The 18,534-nt window shown below is 41.8% G+C and overlaps 1 protein-coding gene across 2 annotated transcripts in view; it reads left to right on the top strand.

Annotated features, from left to right (window-relative positions):
- Positions 1 to 18,129, top strand: part of LOC106581803 (potassium voltage-gated channel subfamily H member 7) — a 53,652-nt gene extending 35,523 nt beyond the window's left edge. For both annotated transcript variants that reach the window (XM_045704631.1, XM_014164130.2), the window contains 8 exons: positions 935 to 1,334; positions 1,470 to 1,669; positions 2,698 to 2,950; positions 10,839 to 11,044; positions 12,451 to 12,922; positions 14,337 to 14,493; positions 16,055 to 16,238; positions 16,451 to 18,129. In XM_045704631.1, coding sequence (XP_045560587.1) covers positions 935 to 1,334; positions 1,470 to 1,669; positions 2,698 to 2,950; positions 10,839 to 11,044; positions 12,451 to 12,922; positions 14,337 to 14,493; positions 16,055 to 16,238; positions 16,451 to 16,708 — 2,130 coding nt within the window. In that variant the 3' untranslated portion in view covers positions 16,709 to 18,129. The remainder of the gene's footprint in view (positions 1 to 934; positions 1,335 to 1,469; positions 1,670 to 2,697; positions 2,951 to 10,838; positions 11,045 to 12,450; positions 12,923 to 14,336; positions 14,494 to 16,054; positions 16,239 to 16,450) is intronic.
- The last annotated feature ends 405 nt before the right edge of the window (positions 18,130 to 18,534 follow it).

Here is an 18,534-nt window from a genome sequence, read left to right as displayed (position 1 = left end):
TCTGACCCACTGGAATTGTGATACAGTGAATTATAAGTGAAATAATCTGTCTGTTAACAATTGTTGGACAAATGACTTGTGTCATGCACAGAGTAGATGTTCTAACCGACTTGCCAAAACAATAGTTTGTTAACAAGAAATTTGTGGAGTGGTTGAAAAATGAGTTTTAATGACTCCAACCTTAGTATGCAAACGTCCGACTTCAACTGTATGTGTTATTTAATAGTTGATGTTTTCACTATTATTCTACAATGTAGAAAATAGTAAAAAATAAAGATAAACCCTTGAATGAGTAGGTGTGTCCACCCTTTTGACTGCACATAAGAATCACTGTCAGTTTTATCCGTTAAAGAGCCTCTGAAAATAACCAAACGCAGCTACTAGCCTCACTTTCCAGGGCCATATTATAATTGTCAGGTAAATAAATGATCTCCTTGGAGGTGACAATTGTATAAATGTTGCTCGAGCCATTGTTGATGAGACAGAGCGAGCAGCAACCTCCCTGGGACTCGTTCATTGTGTTACTTTCCTCCTGCCCAGACATCAATAAAGCAGATTTTATCTGCGTGCTCTTTGTTTCACAGTTCCGTGTTAGTTTGACATTGACCAGAGCCATTATATAGAAAGTTGCCAAGATTAAGAATCTTTGAATTGTACTGTTGAGAGGAGTCTAGAGAAAAGTCATTACTAATGTTGATGAAGTGACGTTGACTCTTTTTTGGTAAAACATCTTTTGGTAATGGCTGAGCGCTGAAATATATTTCCAATGCATCTTTGTGATATCAAATACAGTAAATCAGTACCAACTTTGCATAAAATGTATTATTCATATTTGGTAAAAGGTGAATGCAAGGAACATGTTTCACAACGTCTGATCATGTCTCTCTTATTACTGGAGACCTTGCTAATTATGTACCATGTCTTGTCTCTTTAGACCACCACTCTGATTGGCCTATTGAAGACAGCCCGACTTCTGCGATTGGTGCGTGTTGCCCGGAAACTGGACCGTTACTCTGAGTACGGAGCGGCTGTACTCATACTACTCATGTGCATCTTTGCACTCATCGCTCACTGGCTAGCTTGCATATGGTACGCCATTGGCAATGTGGAGAAGCCTTACCTGGAGCACAACATTGGTTGGCTCGACAATCTTGGGGTATCCATTGGCAAGAGGTATAACTTCAGTGACCCTAGCTCTGGGCCCTCCATCAAGGACAAATACGTCACAGCACTTTACTTCACGTTCAGCAGTCTAACCAGCGTGGGCTTTGGGAATGTCTCCCCAAATACCAACTCAGAAAAGATCTTCTCCATCTGTGTCATGCTGATTGGCTGTGAGTCTGATACTTCCTATTTCCTTATACTAAGCTGCTCGGAATGTTAGAATTAACTAGCATTCACAAGATTCATTGTGCTAATAGCTAGCACAAAGGACTGGTGACTTTTACTTTTGTCTGTGTGTTGTGCAGCCCTCATGTATGCCAGCATCTTCGGTAACGTGTCAGCTATCATCCAGCGGCTGTATTCGGGCACGGCCAGGTACCACACCCAGATGCTCCGGGTTCGAGAGTTCATCCGCTTCCACCAGATCCCCAACCCACTAAAGCAGCGGCTGGAGGAGTATTTCCAACACTCCTGGACCTACACGAATGGCATCGACATGAACACGGTAAGCAGCAAAACCTCAATTCAGCATACCAACATAGTTCAATCCTATTGCTTGCCAATGTGATCCTCATGCAAAATGTAAAAAAAAACTTTTTTTTCATTTCTGCTTTTCAAATGGAATAACATCTACGCTGGTAAGAGCAGGAGGTACATATGTGAAAGTATGAATGTAAACCATTTCCATGTTAAGCTTAATTGCTTTACATTTTTGTTTGGCTTTTAAATCATAATATCATACTAGCCCATGTGTAGACAGTAGACAACCAGCAACACCATAATCCATCATCATCACTTTTCTATTCAGTTTTAGAGTGAGGTGTTTGAGTTTCCATACCATCTCCTGTGTGCCAACAGCCCAAAGCTGAGCTTCCACATGCATGCCAGATTACAATTACCCGAGTGCTTTGAGCTGAGGCCAAGGGCATATGTCACAGATTGGCTTTATTTGCATCCCCATTAGCTTTTACAGAAGCAGCAGCTACTCTTCCTGGGGTCCACAAAAAACACAAAAACATGACAAGTAACAAAACACTGATAGACAAGGACAGTCACACAAATACAACGATATACAGGCAAAACGATTTTTAAAAAATACTAAAAAGTGTGCATGTGGATGCATGAGCTTGCTTGAAGGATACAGTGGTGCTTTTTCCTTTTCAAGTACAGCATACTGTAGAAAAACTTTGGACAACTTACTGCATCTTTCATTGTGAAAAAGGTCCTAACGGCGTGTGTTTTATAGTATGTGCATTTGCATCACTGAAACACTGTAGTGGGGCAACAGGGGAATAGTTTAGCCCAGATTCATTCGCATGTATTGTAGAGGTAAGTATATTCTGTTATTGTTTTTGTCACAACCGGAAGCCTATTTTAAATTCCAGGAGATAAAAACATATTGAAATACTAACCATTTGAGAAGGGTGATAATAACAATGACAACATACATGTGAAACACTGTTTCCTGACTCCTGAGGTGAATCCATCGTGGTTGCATTCTATAATTGTTTCATTTCTCTACAAACACTGTAGGTGTTAAAAGGCTTCCCTGAGTGTCTACAGGCAGATATCTGCCTCCACCTCAACCAGGCTCTGTTGGAGAGCTGCAAGGCCTTCCACGGAGCCACCAAGGGCTGCCTGAGAGCCCTGGCCATGCGCTTCCAGACCACCCACGCCCCCCCAGGGGACACCCTGGTCCACAGCGGAGACGTCCTAACTGCACTTTACTTCCTGTCTCGGGGCTCCATAGAGATCCTGAAAGATGACATTGTGGTAGCCATTCTGGGTAAATGCATGTGAACTATAGAAACTGGGTTTTTTTTCCCTGGTCATGTGGTCAGGAAAAATTAAATTATATGCTATTATTAGGCAGGGCTCCAGACTGCGACCATTTAGTCACATTTTGCAACCCTTTGACTTGGCTGTGAGAGTACATATCTTAATTGGTTGCATCTGTGCGAGCTGCAAATTCTATCTGCTCACTCAAAATGTTCTGTTTTTTTATTTTTAACCGTTGAAGAGAGGAGGGCCTCAGCTTTCTGTATCACAACCGGCCATGATTGGGAGTCCCATAGGGCGGTGCACAATTAGTCCAGCGTCGTCCGGGTTTGGCTGGTGTAGGCCGTCATTGTAAATAAGAATTTCTTCTTAACTGACTTGCCTAGTTAAATAAAGGTTAAATAAAACATTTACATTTTAAACAAAGCAGTTTCATTTAAGGACCAACAAATTGAAAGCTGTGCCATTTAGATTTAAAAATAGATTTTTGATGTACTGATTCTATGGCACGTTGTTTATGAACTGTTATGCAAAACGACGCCGGATTCAAAACTTTGAATTTTTCAATTTCAATTATTATACACAACTCTTGCAACCGATAGAATGTTATATATATATATATATGTATATATATACACTGCTCCAAAAAATTAAGGGAACACTAAAATAACACATCCTAGATCTGAATGAAATAATCTTATTAAATACTTTTTTCTTTACATAGTTGAATGTGCTGACAACAAAATCACACAAAAATAATCCATGGAAATCCAATTTATCAACCCATGGAGGTCTGGATTTGGAGTCACACTCAAAATTAAAGTGGAAAACCACACTACAGGCTGATCCAACTTTGATGTAATGTCCTTAAAACAAGTCAAAATGAGGCTCAGTAGTGTGTGTGGCCTCCACGTGCCTGTATGACCTCCCTATAACGCCTGGGCATGCTCCTGATGAGGTGGCGGATGGTCTCCTGAGGGATCTCCTCCCAGACCTGGACTAAAGCATCCGCCAACTCCTGGACAGTCTGTGGTGCAACGTGGCATTGGTGGATGGAGCGAGACATGATGTCCCAGATGTGCTCAATTGGATTCAGGTCTGGGGAACGGGCGGGCCAGTCCATAGCATCAATGCCTTCCTCTTGCAGGAACTGCTGACACACTCCAGCCACATGAGGTCTAGCATTGTCTTGCATTAGGAGGAACCCAGGGCCAACCGCACCAGCATATGGTCTCACAAGGGGTCTGAGGATCTCATCTCGGTACCTAATGGCAGTCAGGCTACCTCTGGCGAGCACATGGAGGGCTGTGGGGCCCCCCAAAGAAATGCCACCCTACACCATGACTGACCCACCGCCAAACCGGTCATGCTGGAGGATGTTGCAGGCAGCAGAACGTTCTCCACGGTGTCTCCAGACTGTCACGTCTGTCACATGTGCTCAGTGTGAACCTGCTTTCATCTGTGAAGAGCACAGGGCGCCAGTGGCGAATTTGCCAATCTTGGTGTTCTCTGGCAAATGCCAAACGTCCTGCACGGTGTTGGGCTGTAAGCACAACCCCCACCTGTGGACGTCGGGCCCTCATACCACCCTCATGGAGTCTGTTTCTGACCATTTGAGCAGACACATGCACATTTGTGGCCTGCTGGAGGTCATTTTGCAGGGCTCTGGCAGTGCTCCTCCTGTGCCTCCTTGCACAAAGGCGGAGGTAGTGGTCCTGCTGCTGGGTTGTTGCCCTCCTACGGCCTCCTCCACGTCTCCTGATGTACTGGCCTGTCTCCTGGTAGCGCCTCCATACTCTGGACACTACGCTGACAGACACAGCAAACCTTCTTGCCACAGCTCGCATTGATGTGCCATCCTGGATGAGCTGCACTACCTGAGCCACTTGTGTGGGTTGTAGACTCCGTCTCATGCTACCATTAGAGTGAAAGCACTGGCAGCATTCAAAAGTGACCAAAACATCAGCCAGGAAGCATAGGAACTGAGAAGTGGTCTGTGGTTACCACCTGCAGAACCACTCCTTTATTGGGGGTGTCTTGCTAATTGCCTATAATTTCCACCTGTTGTCTATTCCATTTGCACAACAGCATGTGAAATGTATTGTCAATCAGTGTTGCTTCCTAAGTGGACAGTTTGATTTCACAGAAGTGTGATTGACTTGGAGTTACGTTGTGTTGTTTAAGTGTTCCCTTTATTTTTTTGAGCAGTATATATATATATATATATATATATATATATATATATATATATATATATACAGTTGAAGTCAGAAGTTTACATACACTTGGGTTGGAGTCATTAAAACTCGTTCCACAAATTTCTTGATAACAAACTATTGTTTTGGCAAGTCGGTTAGGACATCTACTTTGTGCATGACACAAGTCATTTTTCCAATAATTGTTTCCAGACAGATTATTTCACTTATAATTCACTGTATCACAATTCCAGTGGGTCAGAAGTTTACATACACTAAGTTGACTGTGCCTTTAAACAGCTTGGAAAATTCCAGAAAATGATGTCATGGCTTTAGAAGCTTCTGATAGGCTAATTGACATTATTTAAGTCAATTGGAGGTGTACCTGTGGATGTATTTCAAGGCCTACCTTCAAACTCAGTGCCTCTTTGCTTGACATCATGGGAAAATCAAAAGAAATCAGCCAAGACCTCAGGAAAAAAGTTGTAGACCTCCACAAGTCTGGTTCATCCTTGGGAGCAATTTCCAAACGCCTTTAAGGTACCACGTTCATCTGTACAAACAATAGTACGCAAGTATAAACACCATGGGACCATGCAGCTGTCATACCACTCAGGAAGGAGACGCGTTCTGTCTCGTAGAGATGAACGTACTTTGGTGCGAAGAGTGCAAATCAATCCCAGAACAACAGCAATGGACCTTGTGAAGATGCTGGAGGAAACAGGTTCAAAAGTATCTATATCCACAGTAAAATGAGTCCTATATTAACATAACCTGAAAGTCCGCTCAGCAAGGAAGAAGCCACTGCTCCAAAACCGCCATAAAAATGCCAGACTGCGGTTTGCAACTGCACATGGGGACAAAGATTGTACTTTTTGGAGAAATGTCCTCTGGTCTGATGAAACAAAAATAGAACTGTTTGGCAATAATGACTATCGTTATGTTTGGAGGAAAAAGGGGCAGGCTTGCAAGCCGAAGAACACCATCCCAACTGTGAAGCACGGGGGTGGCAGCATCATGTTGTGGGTGTGCTTTGCTGCAGGAGGGACTGATGCACTTCTCAAAATAGATGGCATCATGAGGGAGGAAAATTATGTGGATATATTGAAGCAACATCTCAAGACATCAGTCAGGAAGTTAAAGCTTGGTCGCAAATGGGTCTTCCAAATGGACAATGACCCCAAGCGTACTTCCAAAGTTGTGGCAAAATGGCTTAAGGACAACAAAGTCAAGGTATTGGAGTGGCCATCACAAAGCCCTGACCTCAATCCTATAGAAAATTTGTGGGCAGAACTGAAAAAGCATGTGCGAGCAAGGAGGCCTACAAACCTGACTCAGTTACACCAGCTCTGTCAGGAGGAATGGGCCAAAATTCACCCAACTTATTGTGGGAAGCTTGTGGAAGGCTACCCGAAACGTTTGACCCAAGTTAAACAATTTAAAGGCAATACTACCAAATACTAATTGAGTGTATGTAATAAAAGCTGAAATAAATCATTCTCTCTACTATTATTCTGACATTTCACATTCTTACAATAAAGTGGTGATCCTAACTGACCTACGACATGGCATTTTTACTAGGATTAAATGTCAGGAATTGTGAAAAACTGAGTTCAAATGTATTTGCCTAAGGTGTATGTAAACTTCCGACTTCAACTGTTTGAAGAAACTGGTGTTCAAAAGTTTGGGGTCACTTAGAAATGTCCTTGTTTTTGAAAGAAAAGCACATTTTTGTCCATTTAAAATAACATCAAATTGATCAGAAATACAGTGTAGACATTGTTAATGTTGTAAATGACTATTGTAGCTGGAAACGGCTGCTTTTTCTATGGAATATCTACATAGGCGTCCAGAGGCCCATTATCAGCAACCATCACTCCTATATTCCAATGGCACGTTGTGTTAGCTAATCCAAGTTTATCATTTTAAACGCTAAGTGATCATTAGAAAACCCTTTTGCAATTATGTTAGCACAGCTGAAAACTGTTGTTCTGATTCTATTCTAGCCTATTCTACTACCCATTCAAGTAGAATTTTTTTATTTCGTTTTTTTTACACATTTTTCTCCCCAATTTCGTGGTATCCAATTGGCAGTTACAGTCTTGTCCCATCGCTGCAACTCCCTTACGGACTCGGGGGAGGCGAAGGTTGAGAGCCGTGCATCCTCCGGAACACAACCCAGCCAAGCCGCACTGCTTCTTGACACATTGTCCGCTTAACCCGGAATCCAGCCACACCAATGTGTCGGAGGAAACACCGTACACCTGGCGACCGTGTCAATGTACATTGTCAGCACGTTCCACTTCCTCAGATGATGAATTTCCCCCAAAAAATTAGCCTATGTGATGTGAGTACACAAAAAAAGATATAAGCAAATTAATCTATTGAACAAAGGAGTCAAATTCTGGAGCCCTATTTTGATATCGCAACAGTGGCCTAATTGTCATCCCCAAATTCATGAAAATCACTGGTTGCTCATCAAAATAATGTAGCCATAGTGGAGCAAGGAAGCGAACCCACATTGCTGGCATGAAAGGTAAACACCCTACACATCACACCAATAGGGTCAACTCACTTGGTGGGAATTGTAAGGTGGCATATATAGCAAGAATCACTACACTGCCCACTCCAAACAGGGAGGCAAGTTCCACTGCATTGAATACTCAACCCCCTCACACGTCCGGGCTGTGCCTTCCTATGACTCATGCCCACCATTTCACTTCTTACACCAATGCAGCAAAAGGTGGGTTCTGAAAAGCAAACCCAGGTCGCTGGCATGAAAGGCAAACACCCACCCGCACCAATAGGGTTAACCCACGAAGTGGGAATCGTAATGTGGCTCATATTGCGACGATCAATACAATATCTTGAATTATGCATTCCTGCTGCTTGGACATGTTAGATCACAGGTGTCAAATGCATTTTATGGAGGGCGGAGTGTCTCCTGGTTTTTGTTATTTGCTTTCAATATGTGTCCAATTAAGACCTAGACAACCAGGTGAGGGGAGTTCCTAACTAATCAGTGAACTTGAATTGATCCATCAAGCACAAGGGGGAGTGAAAACGCGCAGCACATGGCCCTCAATGGACTGAGTTTGACACCTGTGTGTTAGATGAAACAACGTATTTCTTGAATCAAACTATTTAAGTATCATTGTGAATGATTTTATGGGCTGGTGCCACCAGGGGAAAGGTTAGTTCGGAGCCTGGTTAGGGGCAGGGGGTTTTTCTTACCATGTGATCTGAGCAGGAAAAACTCAAGGCTCTATACATGCTGATTGGAAGACAGCTAATGCGGATTGGTAGCTTTTTAAGCATGTTTTGGCATGTTTGCTGGATGGGTTGAATTTAATTATTGATTTGAATTATTCCGTCCTAGCCAGTGTAGGGTTTCGTGCTCATATGATATTTGGCAATGTGTAGAGCTAGATGTCAACTCAGGCAGAGATACACAGTGTCACCTCCCAGAGGAAAGATGGCTGGTTATTTAAACACCGACCCACTGCAGCAGACCTGCAGTGGGAGTTCTCTTGTCCAAATCTGACAACTGACTGCAACAATGTGTTCTGTCTCATCTACCCGGACTCGTAAGCGTGAACACCTGAATGTATTTTATACCAGCTGCCTTATCTTATTCTCTTATTATTCTTAAACAATAATAGTAAAACCTCCATTCCTAAGGTCTTATTTTTTATTTTCTTTGATTTAACCTTTTATTTTAACCGGGAAGACATATTGAGACCTCGGTCTCTTTTACACATGTGCTCTGTATATGTAGGTACAGCGTTATTGCATTAGAATTGTTCATCTGACAGAATGGAGGCTCTGACATTTATATTAAGTGGCTCCGCGTGAGACTGTTTGGCAACTTCAAAGAGCAAAGTGAAACAGCTGTCATTGCATTGCACCACTGCTCTTTTAATAGCTGCAAAAGTGAAGGAACACAACAGAGGCATAGCAGAGGCATAAGAAACAATAGAAGGAGGAGATGTTATCTTCTGTTATCTGATTGTCAACAGTTCTTAACAGTATTGTTTTATAGGTATAGTGTTTCACCTATATGCATTTGGCAGCAGCACACCGCCACTGCTAAATCGTGGCCGCCACTTAAAAGGAAAAATAAAATATTACACATTTGTGATGGTAAAACGTTTGTGTAAACCTAACCGACTATAACCAGATATAAAGTATTTACAAAATCTAATGGAGCAATATAATTTTAAATAAGACTATCTTCGAGAACCGACAATCACCTAAATCAAAACTAAACAGTCAGGGAGAATCTACATTTACAAAAATGTCATGGCATGGGGCCCCCATCGATTTTTGTTCTAATGTTTGAGTCACTCAGATAGCATAAGAACACGGCATAAGCCATGGCAAAATGTGTACAATTGGAAATTAGCTTCCATTGCTAAGAAAAAATCTTAGGGGGAAGCACTGAGGTAATATTGGTTAGTAGTTATTAAAATGGCCTACACATGAGAGTAGTAAGGAATTGTTTTCCATACAGTAATATCACACTTGAAACCCACTGACTACCAGGTTTTGCAGGCTAAGCCTAGATTAAATTGAGCATCTTTCATCACATGAAAGACCTGACATAATAAGGCCAGAACCAGGCCAAAGCTGCTGTGTAATACAAAACCAATAATATGAATTACACTGGAAGATGCATATCTCATAGATCCGCATATTTGGAAACAATACATTGATATATCAGAGCAACGTTCCAAAAGCCAATTAAATGAATTCTGCCACTAGAGCACATCTGCCCAGGGAACACTTTTAAGAAAGTGAAACTGCAATGAGCCATAGGGAAATCAACTTGTATGTATAATGAATGCTTTTGAGAACCAAAACCCTCCAAAATGACGATTGTTTGTATGCTAATATTCCATTGAAGACTATTGTTCTATTGTAACCCTGGTACAAAGCCCTGGTGTGTGAGCTATGTGTAGGCTTCCATGTTGGAGGTGTCTGGTCCCTGCTGAGTTGGAACACTAAGGCTGGAGACCACTCCTCATAAGTCACTTAAAGCCACACAGCAGTCCAACCTATTGCATCTCATTCACACAAAATGCTGCACAGGGGTTGACATTTATTAAGAATTGACACCACTGAAAGGTCTCTTAAGATGCCCTTTAAGGCCAGGCACCACACCCTAATAGGCCTAAATATTTTTGGTTTAATTTTGTTAAGACACTCCAGGACCGGACTTACAGATGTTACTACATATAATCCAGTTTTTAACATTCTCTATGAAATGGGCTTTTAAATGAGATGTGATTCAATGTAAGGAGCTTTGAAATTATGGATGCATGTCCATTTAAAAGTGTTTACATTATGACATTTGGTGAAGGGTGGATGATACACTAACAAAAATATACAACAGGCGGTTAGACAGACAGAATAGGCACTCGATAGGCATTCGTATCCTCAAAAGGCAAACCCAGACAGGACGTCCTTCTCTACATCAGTCCAATCCATTAGTCTACACACAGACAGACCAGAGCAATTCTCCTAATCTTCTGAGATTATATGACCATCCTTTATTCGCTGAGACTCCAACCAGCTCTCCTGATGTCTGGTGTATTCTCCTGATAATTTTCTCTAAGAAGAACCTAACCTCATCTCCAATCTCTCTCTCTCTCTCTCTCTCTCTCTCTCTCTCTCTCTCTCTCTCTCTCTACTCGCCAGGAAAGAATGACATCTTTGGAGAAATGATCCATCTGTATGCCAAACCTGGAAAGTCCAATGCGGACGTCAGAGCCCTGAGTTACTGTGACCTGCATACCATACAGAGAGATGATCTCTTAGAGGTGCTTGACATGTACCCTGAGTTTGCCGATTTCTTCCTGACAAATCTGGAGCTGACATTCAACCTCAGAGACGAGAATGGCAAGGTATATCGACGCTGAACAAAAAACATAAACGCAACATGCAACAATTTCAACGATTTTACTGAGTAACGGTTTATATAAGGAAATCAGTCAATTGAAACTAATGATTTAGGCCCTAATTTATGGATTTCAAATGACTGAGAACACAGATATGCATCTGTTGGTCACAGATACCTTAAAAGAAGGTAGGAGCGTGGATCAGAAAACCAGTCAGTACCTGGTGTGCCCACCATTTGCCTCGTGCAGCGTGACACATCTCCCTCGCATAGAGTTGATCAGGCTGTTGATTGTGGCCTGTGGAATGTTGTTCCACTCCTCTTCAATGGCTGTGCGAAGTTTCTGGATATTGGCGGGAACTGGAACACGCTGTCGATTCAGAGCATCCCAAACATGCTCAATGGGTGACAGGTCTGGTGTGTATGCAGGCCATGGAAGAACTGGGACATTTTCAGCTTCCAGGAACTGTGTACAGGTCGTGCATTATCATGCTGAAACATGAGATGATGGTGGTGGATGAATGGCACGACAAAGGGCCTCAGGATCTCATCACGGTATCTCTGTGCATTCCTGGACATTCCTGCAGTCAACATGCCAATTGCACACTCCTTCAAAACATGAGACATCTGTTCCATTGTGTTGTGTGAGAAAACTGCACATTTTAGAGTGGCCTTTTATTGTCCCCAGCACAAGGGGCACCTGTGTAATGATCATACTGTTTAATCAGCTTCCTGATATGCCACATCTGTTAGGTGGGTGGATTATCTTGGCAAAGGAGAAATGCTCACTATCAGGGATGTAAACAAATTTGTGCACACATTTTGAGAGAAATAAGCTTTTTGTGCATATGGAAAATCATTTATTTCAGCTCATGAAACATGGGACCAACACTTTACATGTTGCGCTTATGTTTTTGTACGTCAGACAGTGCACATGGTCATAACACTAGCCTGTTGGGTCCTCTGTCGAAACTGTATGGTCAATAAACATACAGTATTCTGTAGCATATTTTGACAATGAAATAGGCCCGACTATAACAAAAAAATATTATAATTACCATATGAGATTGTGATAAACAAAACGTTATATAATCTGTAATAATATTTTAAAAGCTCACTCCCTGTATTCATAAGTATTTCTTAACTATATGTTCGGAAAGGTCATTGCATGACGATGACAATTATGCGTTATGACGTTATGTTAATGTGTATGTTGAGGGTATGTGACTACACTGACATTACTTAGTATTCATTGACTATGCTCACGGCCACCGCTATTAAACAGAGATGCTACATTGTGGCTTTAATTAGATGTTGCTGTAGCAAATTATGTAATATTTATTGCATGATATTACATTAGCGAGGTGGGCCTAGTTTCAGTGATTGTATGTTCTGACGTTTCCATCGTTGCAGGCCGCGTATTCTCACGCTAGTGACTCAGATCCAGAGGAAGACGTTAAGAGCACAAAGATCACAAGAAGGATCTCCTTCACACCACATCCAACTAAAGGCGAGTTCTGTGTCCACACTTTGCACGAGCACTTCCTCTTGTCATTTTTCACTGAGCAGCTCTCTCAGTCCCAGAGGAGTTCAGTGCTTTCTCTCTGTAATACTAGAGCACGGTGTGTTCCACTGCCTCGTCTTGATTACAATTCCACAGGGGGAAGCAACAAGGAAACAGAAAATGACTCCGGGAGGGAGAGGGAGTCCTACTTGTGCCTAAAGAGAACTTCAGTTGACCTGAAACAATCAGGGAAGGAGGAGCAGATGTCCAAGGGGTCGGCCATCCAGGGGTGTCCCTCGGTGGAAGACCTTGCACTGGGGCTCGACTCCAATCCCCCTGGAGACATCATGGAGAGAACTCCCTCTTATGACGATAACATTGGTGAGCAGCAATACAATCGTAACCCTTTCTGTGCTCACACATTAACACCCAAGTCTATTGTTGGAGCACAGGAACTAAATGTCCCCACATTAATCGTCAGATCTTTCTACTCATACTACTTTCTAGAATGATCTACAGTTCATTAGTGGATTTCAAAGGAGCTGTACGGTACGGCCTGTACGGTCCCTGGGCCACGTGCTGTTAAGGTCATTGATTGGGCCCCTGAGTTCTAAGAGGGATGACTTCATATCAGTTGGGAGATGACCACCGCTGTAAAACATCCCTTTTAAGAGGATCATAGAACATCATCCACTTATCCCCCCCCATCATTGTCTTGTCACAGTCATACTGTTAAGATAGGCCTCTGATTTGGTCATTGCCTCAGCTACATGGTGACGAAAAGTACCACGTACTGTACAGCCAAAAACACCCCACCATGTCAGTGGGTGGGTGCAAGACGAAGTATCCAGAAACAGTGAGACAGTAAATGCACCTGTGTAGGAGGCTAAGAGCGAAGACACAAAGACAATATAGGCCTATCAATCAAACCCCACCCCACTGTAAATCCCTGAGTAGAGCCATGTGCATGGAGCTGAAATGTGTACCAAAACGAGTCTCAGTGGAACAGTTTCTTTCACCAGCTTAAGTCACAGGCAGCCTTTTTTAAGAGACTTTAGGGAAAGCTGCTGCACTGCTTTCGCACAGATGTTCGCCCTCCAAATGTGCACGGTACGTCCTAGTTAGTTCTCATCCCAGAAGTTCAATACCTTATAAGAAATAGGCCTACAGCGTTACCTGGGGTGACTGTAGATGAGTGTCTATAGGAGAACAGCAATTGATTTCCATGCTCTGATGGAGAAAATCAATGTTACTCACGCGTCTTTACAACACACACAACAGTGTGTCGCTGACTAAGTCACACGTAGAATTCGCGATGATGACTATTCCAATAGGCTCACATTGTTCTATGAATGGCCTGATGTTTACAATAGAGACCACAGAAAGAGGAGTGTGTATTTCAGTCTGGGCATCCCAAAGGCTCCTGCTACAACAGATAAACGTGATTAAAGTTCATTATCAGCCTGTCAGTTGTTTCAAATCATAAAAAAAGGCTGCTTTTACCCACACCAGCATTAATCAGTGTATACAGCACGTATTAGCAGTGTGTTTAGCAGAGATAACACCAGAGTTAGCCCGAATGTCCCACCACGACATAGAACCATTGTCTCCTGAAACACTAGCTAGGCTAATAAATTACAAACACAAGGAACAACATACAGAAGCTTTTCACCCAAAGATGAATAGAATAGTGTTGTTCTATTTTCAATGGTTGGATGGTTTAGTGATTACCAGGCACCTGTGCTCTGACCCACATGTGAGCTTATAAAGGATGTGTATTTCCCTCCCTTGCCAGATCTGTGCAATGACAAATGGGTCTGCAAGAAGCCCCGAGACTACCTGGATGAGTCAGCACAATTGCAGGACCTGAGGGGCGAGGACGGCGATGCCAGTGAAATCACATACGGAGAGGTGGAGCAACGCTTAGATCAGCTCGAAGAGCACTTGAACAGGTTGGCCTACTGTACTGCACTCCTTTGGCCGTCTCTGACATCTACAATGTAATGTCAAACATTCATGAACATCTAGCTTCACTCCAGCTATAAAGACCAATAATAAGATGTGAGAGCCAGAAGGGAGACAACATTTGATAACATCCAGTGATGGAACTTAAAGGAAAATACCACACAAAAACTATCATAGTATTTGTAAAATGCCTCATACTGTGACACTTTCTGTATTTTGAAAGTTCTATATCTTGAAATCTTGATTGTTGACATGCAAAACATATTGGGACTGTATCAACAGTGGATTAATGAAACAAATACCAAAATATAGTTTGAGTATAATTTTCCTAGAAGTATTTTGGGCACTAGTAGACTGCATTTTCTACTAGCCTGGTCTGAAAAGTAGCCTGGTCTGAAATCTGCTATGCGATAATGGAAAAGACAACATTTCATCTGGATCTCGGGCTAGTTTGGCACATTTTCTACTAGCCTGGTCTGAAAAGTACTAGCCTCGGGCTAGCGAGCTAGCTTCATTTCCATCCATGTCAACATTACATGTAAATGGACTACTTGTTCCATGTGCATTAATACAGTACATTTGAACCCCCTTCATTTCCTGAGGCAGACAAACAGGTTGAGTGGAGAGATAACACACCTGCAGCCAGCAGGCTGCCAAGAGTAGACAGTCAAACAGCAGGTGGTACCGTATTTTTAGCAGAAATTATCACAGAATAGGAGACAACGCATTGGAGGGCTCCTGCATCCGGGTGGCCCATTTTTCTGTCTCCAAAAGACTCACATTATCCAGTGCACTCTTTCTGACCCTGGGTTTTACCCAACCATTAGCAGCTACCTTTTGTGTGGTTTTAGCAACATGTCTCCACCATTTAGGCTCTATTTCAGCGGTAGCCTAATGACCATCGTTCAAAGGGGGGGGAGCAGCGCTAAAATAATTTCTAATTGCTGGTCTCCTCAACACAGCCATTATATTACACTAAACGAAACAAGGTTGTCTGTTATTTGAATGGCAGAGAATCCGTCTTCCCGTATGTGTCAAGAGTGACGGCCTGCTGAAGAAATGATGAAGGCATTTTACCAAGCATGTGCATAATGGCACTATTTCTGATTGTCGGATGGCTGCTAAGGGCAATTACAATGATTCATCAGCATTACCACAGATAATGCTCTATATATAGCAGCAGGAGGATATGCATCCATTATGACTACCGGTAATGTGAGTTAGCCAGACATTGTTACCCCACCCTTACTGATTCATTATGACTCCCAGAGAGAGAATCGGTAGGACTATTAGACATAGAGAGCCGATAGAACATGTTCCCAAGCCTTTTGATTTAATTGACAACCATGATGATCCTGTAATGTCAACATAGATCACAAGCGCCCCCTAGTGCTAGAATGTGACACATACAACAACTGTACAATAAAAACAAAACAACGATAGCCTAGAGACAGTATGGTTATTGATTGGTGTTGAACTTGTCTTCCATTAGCCTCCAGTCCCTATAACCAAGAGTAGCCGTTCATTTTCTGCATTCTGTGTTTGCAGGCTGGAGTCCCAGATGACATCAGATATTCAGACCATCCTGCAGCTCCTGCAGAGGCAGTCCACACTGGGACCTCCTGCCTACAGCACTGTGACCGCTAGTCCAGACTATCAAAGGCCAGCTGTTAGGGTCCAGCCAATTGCTGCTTTGACCAGCACCCATTGCTTCAGCCATTCATCATCACAAGTACGTACTGAACTGTTGATTTCCACAGAACAGACAGACAATGGAAATCAAGGACTAAGACTTTTTAAACACGGAATGGATATCATTTTTGAAAAGTGATGACCAGCTCCAAGGGTTCTGAGGCACTTTCTAATGGTCAAAGCACACACTTACGTTGAAATGTGTGTGTGTGTGTGTGTGTGTGTTTGCTGTTATTTCTTTTACATTATCAGAGTCCTGAACTCAACTTGGAGAGGAGTCATCAGGAATCCAAAGACTCGCTGTCAGGCTTGGCTTACATGGATGATTCACCAATAGAGGACAGCCTTACAGTACTGCTTGTACAAAGACACACACAGAACAAACCTGCAGGGCATCAGCATTCCAAATCTCTCTTTCTTCCTATTGAGGACTCCTCTCCACTATCAGACTCATCTCCCAACACAGGACTTCATAGGCCAGTCTCAGACCCAGGACCTCCAAGGCCATAGAGCAAGATCTCTTATTTTCATTTTGCCTGTCTTCTCTGAAGTGTGACTCAGGGTTTCATTCTCTCTTAATTGCGTTGCAATATGTGAAGTATCTTGTAGTTTTCCTCCTGAAATGATTTGCATGACAGATTGTTTACGTTGCATGGTAGCGTTGATTCAGACCTCTGACAGGCAAGTGTGATTTTGGTAGGTTTACAAGGCAGTACATTTATTTTCACCGTAGTATGTTTCTTTTATTTGCACTGCTTATTTGAACCACAAGTAGCTGTATGAGAAAGGCATTGTCCATATACTTCAGACTTTGTTTTAGATTGCAGCTTATTTTACTAAATGATTATGCATACATAGTATTACATGTTATGTAGCACATGGAGCGATATAATGTTAGCTTATCAATAGGCCCAGGAAATATAGATGGTGTATTGTGCCTATAACTAAATCCAAAAATCAAATCAGTAGCTTTATGTAGCCTCACTCTGCTCATTCTCAACATCAACTCAATCACATTGTTTTCCAATGTATTCTGCTCTCATAGTAAATGCACATGAATAAAATCTTATAGGAAAGACATGTACAAATATGTAAATGTATTTTTATTTATTAAGGAATACATTAAAGGATGGGGTGCAATTGAAATGTTAGTGGTACCATATGTTTGTCCTGAATCTATGGGAGCAATAAAATGAAACTGAAGCATTTACTTTTGAAGAACGTCCAATTGGTTGACCTTTTTTCTAAAGATTTGGTCCACCATATCTTTTCGTGGGGGAAATGTATTTTGCACTAAAAGCTGCTTGAATATTCAGCAATGCAATTATTTTGTCTCATGCATGCATTTAGCATCCATTATCAATGGTGTACTGTAGTATTTACAGTATGGGATAACAAATGCCCTTGCTCTCTCTTCAATATAAATGAATGAAGACAAGACAGTATACTTGCATGTCCAAAGCACTAAAATGTTCAAGCAGTGGAAGGATTTAGGTTCCATGATTACTGTATTATAATTATAGAACGAGTGTGTCACATTAGTCCATTTCCAAACAAGGACACATATAACAGAGTAGCAGACAGTAAACGTATAATCACAATATTCCAACTAATGAATGTTTATTTTTACATTTCCTGAAATGAGTAGCCTAGGTATTGCATGGAAAGTAAATACGTGGTAAAGTCCTTAGTAAGCTTTTGCAGAAATTTGGCCTGATTCACACAAACTAGGGGGAAAGAGAAACAATTAGTTGGTCTATTTTTTTTTATTATGTTTTGATGGATTTTCAACGTGTCATGCTTTTTACACTCCACTACAAATAATTGGAATGTTTCTGCGCTGAAGTGATTACAGACACAATGTATAGAGTACAATTGATTTAGCTAATTATCTTGCCTATTTCAAGAAATAAAAAGTATATTTAATACAAGGTCAGGTGTACCATGTCTTTTATCATTTTTTCATGGATGGTCGTCATCAATGCACATCAACCATCCTGTGTAAAGCCTTAACTCTTCATATTGATGGCGCTAATGCACAGGAATTCAGAACATAATGCAATGTTTTTCAAGGAACTCACAGGTAGGCCCTATTTGGCAAAACAACAACCAAAAGGCCTGCAACATAAAATCCATGGAACTGTTTATTGGCCAGGACAGATGTTTTAACACAGTCAATGGATTGGAGACTGAAGTCGCTCAGTGCACTTCAGAGGTTTAAAATCAAAAGGACCAAGATATCAAAAGTTTAGGATATTTTCAGAAGACAGGTAAAAACAAACCGAAAGATAAAAGTTTAACATGCTATAAACTTGTCTACAAAAGATGGACAGCAT

The sequence above is a fragment of the Salmo salar genome, chromosome ssa21 (assembly GCF_905237065.1).
Source record: "Salmo salar chromosome ssa21, Ssal_v3.1, whole genome shotgun sequence".
Classification (NCBI taxonomy): Eukaryota; Metazoa; Chordata; class Actinopteri; order Salmoniformes; family Salmonidae; genus Salmo; species Salmo salar.
This window is presented reverse-complemented; position numbering and strand designations above follow the sequence as displayed.